The following is a 9,772-nucleotide window of genomic DNA, read 5'->3' as shown; positions in this document are numbered from 1 at the left end:
GCAACATACACTGAGTGACCATGGCTGAGTACAAGATAGAGGTGGCAACAGGTAATGTACCATATGCAGGAACATGGGATCACGTATTTGTCACCTTATTCGGAAAAGATGGAACGAGTGAGCGGTTTGAGCTGGACAACTTTGGCCCGGATTTCGTTAAAGGGACAGTAAGTTGAATCCAGTTGCACATTGTTCATATAGTAACTCTCAAGTAAGGTCTAGAATAGATTGTTTGTGAATGACTTATTTGACAATATTATATCCACCTTTTGTAGATAACATTAGCATTAATAGCTGTTTATTTACAACTATAGGAAAAATATTGAAACAAGTGAAATCGTCTTTCCTTTTCTTGATCAGCAGTTTTCTTGTCTTCAGCAGTGAAAAGCAAAACAGTTATTCTAGTTATTTTGCTTCAATTTTACTTAAGTTAGTAGGCTATAACCAGCCAGCTCCCACCAGTACCATCTCATTAAACTACTTTTGAGACTGTGGCATCCAGTCTGCCATCTGTTTATCATAAGAGGATGAAGTAGTTCTACCCATAGGTCATCATCATAATTTTTGTTTATAAATTTGGCATATTTTTTTCACACACAGTTGAACAATATACCATTATATGCTTTAGTTTAAATGTGGCTAAATGCTACACAGTAACATTATGTATACACTTAAGTATGTTTAAGATCTTTTTTAGAAACCTTTACATGACTTTATCTCAATTCCAACATACATAAATGACAAATGTCTATGAATGAATGTCAACACGTGTTGATTTGACATATTAATGTCAATTCCCAGACAGGAACCTACACCATGAAAATCAGTGAATCTCTGGGGGACCTTTTGCTGGTCAAAGTGGAGAAAGATCCCTACCTCGTTTTGCCAGGGGACGCATGGTACTGCGCCAAAATAGTGGTGACAACCCCAGACGACGATGTCATCCTCTTCCCCTGTCATAGGTGGATCCGCAGGGGAGACATGGTTGAGCTGAGAGGAGGGAGAGGTCTGCTTCAAGTTCTCCAAATGATGTAGTATATTATAGATATCACATGTCATACAATTTTGTCTTGTCACTAAGACTAATGTACTTCGACTGCTTTTGTTCTTTTTACCACATAGCCATGAAGGTTTATGAAGAAGACCACCCCATGTTGATTGCCCACCGGAAAAAGGAGTTGCAACTTAGAAGGGAGTTGTACCAGTAAGTAGTACAGTGCGAACCAGGAGATGATCTCATGATCTCAGACAATTTCCAAACTTTTCTATAATTTTGTTTGTTGTTTTTATAGATGGAGGATTTTGACTGAAGGAATACCCCACATCAACACTTTCGAAGATGAGACTGACCTCCCTGATGAAATCCGCTACTCTCAGTCCAAATCAGATGAAGCGTCTAATACAGAAACAATGACGTGGGTCCATATAAATATTTAATCACATTCTAATATTGTCATGTTTTCCTTTTTCCTGATCTTGTATTAAACTTTTTTCTCACCTTTCTCAGTGGTGTTGAACTCAAGCTTAAGGGGATGCTTGGATCTGTGGAAAAATGGAAAAGCATTGAAGAGATTAAAGACATCTTCTGGTACAAGAGCACAACAATGTCAGGTAGATTTGATTTCCAAACAAATTTACACAATGCTAATTAAACTGCATCAATAGCAGGTAAATTGCAGTTTTTACAAGTTTTAAAGCTTGTTTCTATGGCAACATCCCAGCACTGCTACACTTTTGGCAATACATTTCAAGTTGACCAGCAATGATTACTTTGCCAGAGCTGAAGAGGGGAGCAACCAGCCTAGCGATGGAGAGAAAGTGAGATTACAGCAACTAAGATTATGGCAGAAAAAATCCAGAAAATATCAGAATCTCCTGATAGAAAATAAACTCAGCATTCAGAAGAACAACTACAGCACAGGAGACTTTGGCCGCGTTCAGACTGCCAGCCAAAATCCGATTTTTAGCCCATCCAGATTGGAACTGGATGGCTCTTTTTAAGTCTGAACAGTCCCAAATCACATGAAATCCGATTTTTGCAAAACGGATCGAAACCACCTCCAGGAGGTAGTTTCAGATCGCATTTGGACAGATGCGTCTCAGTCTGAACAGCTCCAAACACTCAGATCGGTTCTGACTGTCCGTGACGTCACTCTCCGCGGCGCCGTCACTGTGTTACAGGTCCCGTATGGTCCCGTGAGCTCCAGTTAAATATCAATTTCCTTCTTATTACTTTTATTTTATGCAAACTACTGTGTTGTCGGCGACAGGAGTGACGGTGACGGCGCGCTCCCAGCTCCGGGGTGCTGGAGTTTCCCGTCTCTGTGGCTGCACACGCACACACACACACGCACACACGCACACACACACACACACACACACACCAGTCTCTGGTACACGTACACACACACCAGGCGGGCTGAGGTTGAAACTAGCGGGGTAGTGCGGCTGCAGCACCGGGCAGATCACTGTGCAGCAGCTGATCTGCCCGGTGCTGCAGCCGCTGCGTCCGCGAGGCATCGCCTGTCACATATGGCGGAGCCTCCGCTCCGACGTCGTTGCTACAGCAACCTGTCAGATGGGTCAATAATGTGGCCCAGTCTGAACAGAGCCAAATGCGATTTGGACACTTGCTAAAAACAGTGTGGACAGTCAGCCCTAAAAATCGGATATGAGAAGGAATCAGATTTGAATCAGATATGCCTGCAGTCTGAACGCGGCCTTTGTGGCTAGCATGTGTCAACAGTGTTTGTGTAATTACTTTTACTGCCAGAGGGGGGAGGCAAAAATTCCATAGGCTATTGCATGTTTAACACCTTACTTCAAAACAAAAACAGTAATTGCAACATTGCCACAACCCTAACCCTGTATAAGAGCACACTAACATTGAATTGTATTCAAGCTTAACTTTTTTCTTGTTGCCAAATAAAAGGTCAGGTCAGGTCAGTTAAAAGTGTATGCAAAGCCAAAATGTTTTACACGACTGCAACAATTGCCTTTCTTTCAGAGTACGTGACAGAGCACTGGAAAGAAGATGAGTTTTTTGGATACCAGTTTCTGAATGGAATCAATCCCACTATGATCAAGAAATGCACAAAGCTTCCCCCAAACTTCCCAGTCACTGAGGAGATGGTTAGGCCATTCCTGGAAGAGGATTGTTCTCTGGAAGAGGAAATGGAGGTAAGGAAAGGGAAAAAGGAGCTTTAGATAGCTTTAAATGGATAGGCTAGTGATTGCTCTGGAAGACAACTTGTGCATTTAAAGTCTGCATTTATGCCACATTGGATCCCTGAATCACATTCTCTTGACTTCTTACAAATATGTGCCACCTCTTGATGCTTTCAACACGTCTTCTGTCTGACTTTCCTCCACATAAAGGACGGAAAGATATTCATCTATGACCAAAAGAAGATGGATGGAATACCTGGTAGAGAGTACAATGGTGAACAGCTGAATGTTACAGCTGGACTCTGCTTGTTCTACTTGAACCCAGATGACAAACTGATACCAATTGCCATACAGGTATTTCACTGACAGTGAAGTCAGTGATCATACTGTATGCATTTCATTACAATCACTGATGTAGTTACACAGCATTAAAATCCATAGTGCCTAAGTTTTGAGAAGCCCTACTTTACTTAATTAACATGTATGTTTTCATGTTAACATTTCAGCTGCATCAAGAACCCTCTGAGGACAATCCTATCTTCCTGCCCAGTGACTCAGAGACAGACTGGCTGCTGGCCAAGATGTTCATCAAAAATGTTGATTTCATGGATCATGAAGCAGTCCATCACCTCTTGAGGACTCACTTTCTGGCCGAGGTCTTTACTATGGCCACTCTTCGCAGCTTCCCTGTGATTCATCCCCTCTACAAGGTATAACTACACAGCAGAAACTATACAGCTGGTGCACTATTTTAATTTTCAGGTATTCAGGTTCAGGTAGACATCTTATGTATTTAATGGGAGTTAATAGTAAGAGGATACTGACACTGCCCTGTATTGTATTTCCTTGTTATTTTAACAAGTGGTAGAAATTGTGCAACTGAGTGCCTTAAACCTCTAGGCCTCTTTGACTTCACATACATTTTATGTTCTAACTTAGCATATCAAACAGTAAAAAACAATACTACTCTTTAATACAGTATGCTAGAGAAATGAATTACACCTACAGTACTTATGCATAGATGATATGGTGATATGCTCTAAGCTTAATTCACCGCAAACCAGAAGCCAGGACTCTTTGTCAGCAGGTGTAAAACAGGAGTTCCCTGTTTTGTTGTGATTATGGATTCTTCACAGCACAGTCAGGGTGTGCGGTCTGTTTGTGTATGCATCTTTCCTTTATTTTTGACATTGTTCCCTCTTTCTGTACAGCTGTTGATTCCACACTGTCGGTACACTATCTACATCAACACCGGGGGCCGCAAATCTCTGTTAGGAGATAACGGGGTTTTGAGAATGGTAAGAATCTATAACATTCATCTTTTTGACTACTCAAAATAAGTTCCTTGTGTTTTTTTTTTTTTCCTGTAGAACGTTTTACCAAAGGTAATTTGTCTGATGGAAAATATGTATGTGTAATTATTATCAGAGTTCCCTTGGATATGATGGGATGATGGAGCTCATGAGAAGAGGCCACTCTGAAACGACCTACAGCTCCCTCTGTCTGCCAGAGAACATCGCTGCACGAGGACTGGAGTCAATTCCCAACTTCCACTACAGAGATGATGGACTGAAGCTGTGGAACATCATCAACAGGTACCTTTTTATTTGGATATCAGATATGATGCAACTGTATATATAAAATCAAAAATCAAACTGTTTTGTGTTTACCAGCTTTGTGACGGCAATGGTGGAGCACTATTACTCATCAGACAGTAAGGTCCAAAAGGACACTGAGCTGCAAGATTGGATCAACGAGATATTCACCCATGGGTTCTTGAGAAACAGAGACTTAGGTATTTAATCGCTCTCTTGTGCAAGTTATTAACACAATCTGAATGTACATCCGGCTAAAGGAACGTGAAATTTTCCATGCAGGTAGTAAATGCCAAAGACTAACTGATAACGGTGGTGTTGCCAACAGGTTTTCCAGGATGCTTTCATACTGTAGAGGAGGTCATCAAATTCATCACCATGGTGATCTTCACAGTGTCAGCTCAGCATGCTGCTGTCAACAGTGGACAGGTGAGTCAAGAGTAAATAGGAATATACAGTGATGTTTGATTAAGTTTTCATTAATAACATTTTTTCTTTTAATAAAAACCCTTGGGAGGATATTAGCTGAGCACAGTGGTGTGAATCTGCAATTTCATTTGAATACTTACACATGTTTTTCTGCTCTATTTAATAGTACACTCAGCTGATTAAATTAGGTTTCCATCAAATATGCCACAACACTACAATATGAAACAAGACAAAATACAAAAATAAATAAAAACAAATGTAAGTAATACATATTTGTGGTTTTTAGTTTGACTACAACTCCTGGGTGCCCAATGGCACACTCCTGCTGCACAAACCTGCACCAACCACAAAAGGGGAGTCAAGCATGGAGACAATTCTGGAGACCCTCCCAAATGTTGGAGAGAGTGTCAACATTGCAGGAATGACACAGATGCTGTCAGAAAAATACAGCGATGTTGTAAGTTTGTGATAACTGAATGCCGTACAATCATAACAGCCTACCCATGCTGCCTTTTTGTTTTACAAAACACTGTATCAATCTACTTTTCTGTTTTTTTCACTTTCTCAGGTTTTCTTGGGTTGCTACCCTGAGGAACGATTCGATGAATCTGACCCTAAACAGATGATCAAGGATTTCCAAGAAGAGCTGTCCTCCCTCAGTGAAGACATTGTAGATAGAAACTCAGACCTCAAACTGCCCTACACATACTTGGACCCTGCTCAAATTGAGAACAGTATAACTATTTGAGAAAATCTGAGGCAGTCATACTGTGTTTAGCTGATTGTATCCGTAACACCTGTCTTGCATGCTGGGAGGTGTGTTAGGGTTTGAATTTAACTATACGTACAATAGGTGATGTATTATAGACTGTTACAGTAGTTATCATGTGACAAGACTGTATTGTGGCTGCATTTTGATGAGTGGGCTTATAGTATGGTAAAATGTGGGAATTCATAATGTTAATTATCTTAATTTAATTTTATGATTTCAGCATTAGTATACTTAATTGTAGTTGGTTTTGTTGCTCCAGACTTGCAGGACATAAAACCTTTACATATTTCTGAAACAGAGCTATTGTGAGTTTAGCATTAGTTAAGACGAATCAGATCAGTTCAACCTCAGGGCCAGTTCTCCATCAACAGTCACACACACACATATCTGTCAGTATATTATTGTTTGTTTGAAATGCATAAAAAAATCACACATTAAAATAAAGGTGGTTAAATGTGTGTAATAACCTCTGTGTCATTGGTGTCCCACATAAATTTAAACTCCTTTTAAGAGTAATTTCAAACAGTACCAATGTTAAGAAATTCTTTGTACTGTCCCTTTCAGTAATCCATGATACCCTGGTTCAGTTTTATGTTGTTGTTTACAACAGAGGTGCATCAGTGCTCTTTAGGATGAATATACTGTATCTAGGCAGATGTCAGTGTAACAGACTAGTGGACAAAGTCGTCCAGATTTAGTTAGTTGCCTTTATTGTTTATTCCACAGATATATGTTTTACTAATAATTTTATAATGCTATGTTACATATTGAAATGCAGCCTAATAGTAATATTACTGAAATGCTCCCTGCAGTTAGTTTCTCTAAATCATCCATTAGAAAAACAGCTGAAATTGCGTGCTCCTATTTAGAAACAGAGGTCATATTTTCCATCTTTTGAAAATGTGGGCAGACCTGACAATCTACTGTATAGTTTAGTTCTCTTTATTTTATCTTTCAAGATAATGATAAAACTGTGTTATATTTTTTCTAGTAGCTTAGAAATAAGTCATTAGAACCGGCTGCACTACAAAAGTCTTAGCAACTTTGGCGTTTGTACCAGGACAAATACTGAAAGTGGCTCTCAATTTCAACTTGTTCTGTCTTGCCAAGACACTCCACCTTAAAAATATTTAAAGTGCAGCTGTCATCTCCATAGTTTGAATTACACACCTTACATCATTGAGTATAAGATTCTGAAGCCTAACAGGAAATTGCACTTTTCATTATATACATGTAAAGTACACATACAATAGAGTTTTGGGCAGCAGGACCAGCCCTGTAATTTGGAAAGTTTCTTGCAAAACAGGTTATTTTGCTGGGGTGTTTACAGGCTGAGACAGTTTATGGGTATTAACTCAGGGATTAAAAGTTACACCCATTATTACTGGCAACCTTGTTGTGTCTAACCCATGGAAATCTAAAAAATATTTGAAGAAGAAGTGGCCATTTGAATAGGCACTCCTCAAACTAGTTTTGTGAGGAATCCAGCCTGAAGGTTTCCCACTAAAATATGTGGGTCGACGCGCAGCATGTGACTCCTTTCCCACTGACCAAAAAACCCACGTCTGATCTCCAGCTGGAGAGTTGCGTGGCCATTCAACCTCCGTCTAGAGGTGTCATCACGTTGATGACAATGTCAGTGTGATAGAAAGCAGCGGAGTAAACAAGTAGCAAAAAAAAACAAACAAGCAGCATGGAAGCTGGTTGTTTAAAACTTATATTTAAAAGAAAGTAGCGGTGGACAGAATGATGCAGCTTCATTTAAGACGTTCGACGCGGGTCGGTGAGCCGTCAGAAGCGATTGTCAGCAGATTTAAACAGGTTTGGCCAGTGGGAAAGAGGTCAAATATTCTCACCTACCTGGGGAGCCAAGTAACAATACACTAGCTGCTCATTTGCATTACATTTATAGAAATCCAACTCCCTACCGGTCTAGCTATCAGTGACATCTGATGTCTGTTAGCCCACAGGACAGAAACTATTGTAGTTGTTTGAACAATGGTTTCCAATAGCAGGTCTAGGGACCCTGAGGGGTTTTTGAAAAGGTCCCAGGGTGTTATCAGAGAAAGGAATGAGAGATATAGTGCCCCTTTTCCACAAATTAAAATAGTTCCATGATGTCTTAAAGACATGTCTGTGGCATGCTTCGGTCAAAATACCCCAATGATCAAACCTCAATGCTCTCTTTTCATCCTCTCAAAACAGCCCTGTTCACAAAATAAATGCCGACCAAACTCCACAGCTGACAGCTGTGCACCAATAGCATGCACACTGCTTGGGGGAAAAATGTCAATTCTATAGTATCTCCGATCTCCACAAAGACGCAATGTTCCTGTGGCCAAAATTGTATTGGTTGTGCCCACTGCCCAAAGGGGAAACGTACAGTAGTACGTTAAGTCCAGCCTGATAGCTGCACAGCAGCCGGTATAGAGGGGCCAGATGATGCGAGCCAGGAGATGGGTGCTGCGTCACCGGCACCATTCCGACATAACACTTTTCCGACATGCTATCGTCCCACCATTCCGACAAGGCTTTCAATATAAGGAAATTCACCCTGATGTGAACCTGTTAACCAACGCTGAACAAGACATTGCATGTTCCTGCGCTCTGGGGGCATGGCTTCGGAGAGAAGTCTGAGTAAAGGGGCTTGGACTTTTGAATTGTAAATTTTCAAAATGTAGCCTGTTCGAATGATTTCTCCACAATCTCCTACCCTACCTCTAAGGGTAAATAACGTGTGATAAACATCTTATATTAAATTAGTGGTTAATTAACGTGCGTAGGGCCTACATAAACCTGATAAGTTGTTTAATTAGCAATATTTTATTTAGTATATGCTTGAGGTGGGGGTTTAGTCATTTAGTCAGGCAATAAGAACTTATTTATGTCAAACTATATGGGAATATGATTTTATTTAGTGCAGTTCATGTTCAGTGTTAATTATCTTCTGTGTTACCTACCAGTGGGCCTATGCAGTGCCTAACTCTGACCAGCAGAGGGCGCGTTCGCTACACTGTATGTGTAGGCAGGGACAAGGGAAGTCTTGCGAGTCACTTTACACTTCTCTAAATAACACTGCAATATCAAAATAAAACAACAGCAAGGAAGAAAATCAGTAGGCTAGGCTATTTCAAAAGCTATTTGCCTTATGTCAACTGGCCAAAAAAATAATTTTGTCTTGTTTTTGTTGGGTTTAAGTTGTTTGAATTTACACTGTCAGTTAAAATTAATTAATTAATGATTATTATTATTATTAATAATAAAAATAATAATGATAATGTAGGCATATCAACCCACTGATGGCTCTCTGTGCCATACACACACACATGGATATGATGGAATCTGAGCTATACAGAGATGTGATAGTTACATGATTATCCCGTTGAAAAATCCTTTGGTATCAACCTTCCAAAACCTATTTTTGCTTCCTTACAGGAGGGGAGCTATATTATTGGCGCCACAAAGGGACGTCAAAAACAATAAAGACAAAAGTGGTCTGTGGTGCTGAAGAGGCAGACAGGATCTTTATTGAATTTCATGCAAGCCCAACAGGGGCACACTGTGGCCAGACAAAAACCCGGGAAAGCATTTCTAGGCGATTTTACTGGCCAGGGATGTCTGTGGACATCAACAAGTGGGTAAGTCAATAATACACAACAGCTGTCTGTAGGCTAATTGTCTGTTCAATGGTCCTATGAACCAGTCTGCCATCCAGTCCTCCCATTAAGATAGCCTGCTCTCCCTGCCTCCTGTGCCTATAGCTTCCTTCTTCAGCTGTCGTTAACATTTCCATGTTTCCTGTTATTAA

The 9,772-nt window shown here is 40.3% G+C and overlaps 1 protein-coding gene across 1 annotated transcript; it reads left to right on the top strand.

Moving 5' to 3' along the window:
• LOC146961731 (hydroperoxide isomerase ALOXE3-like) lies at nt 1–5,955 on the top strand. The gene is made up of 14 exons (XM_085770872.1): nt 1–167; nt 802–1,006; nt 1,123–1,204; nt 1,293–1,415; nt 1,508–1,611; nt 3,008–3,180; nt 3,379–3,522; nt 3,675–3,878; nt 4,380–4,466; nt 4,597–4,763; nt 4,842–4,963; nt 5,092–5,192; nt 5,479–5,649; nt 5,761–5,955. The coding sequence occupies exons 1-14, from the start codon at nt 21–23 to the stop codon at nt 5,938–5,940; spliced, it is 2,010 nt and encodes a 669-aa protein (XP_085626998.1). The 5' UTR covers nt 1–20; the 3' UTR covers nt 5,941–5,955.
• Nucleotides 5,956–9,772: the final 3,817 nt, after the last annotated feature.

Source organism: Trachurus japonicus, chromosome 24, assembly GCF_045865225.1.
Source record: "Trachurus japonicus isolate A0001 chromosome 24, Traja_1.0".
In the NCBI taxonomy this organism is placed as follows: Eukaryota; Metazoa; Chordata; class Actinopteri; order Carangiformes; family Carangidae; genus Trachurus; species Trachurus japonicus.
Note: the sequence above shows the minus strand (reverse complement) of the source record. Positions and strands in the feature narration are given on the sequence as shown.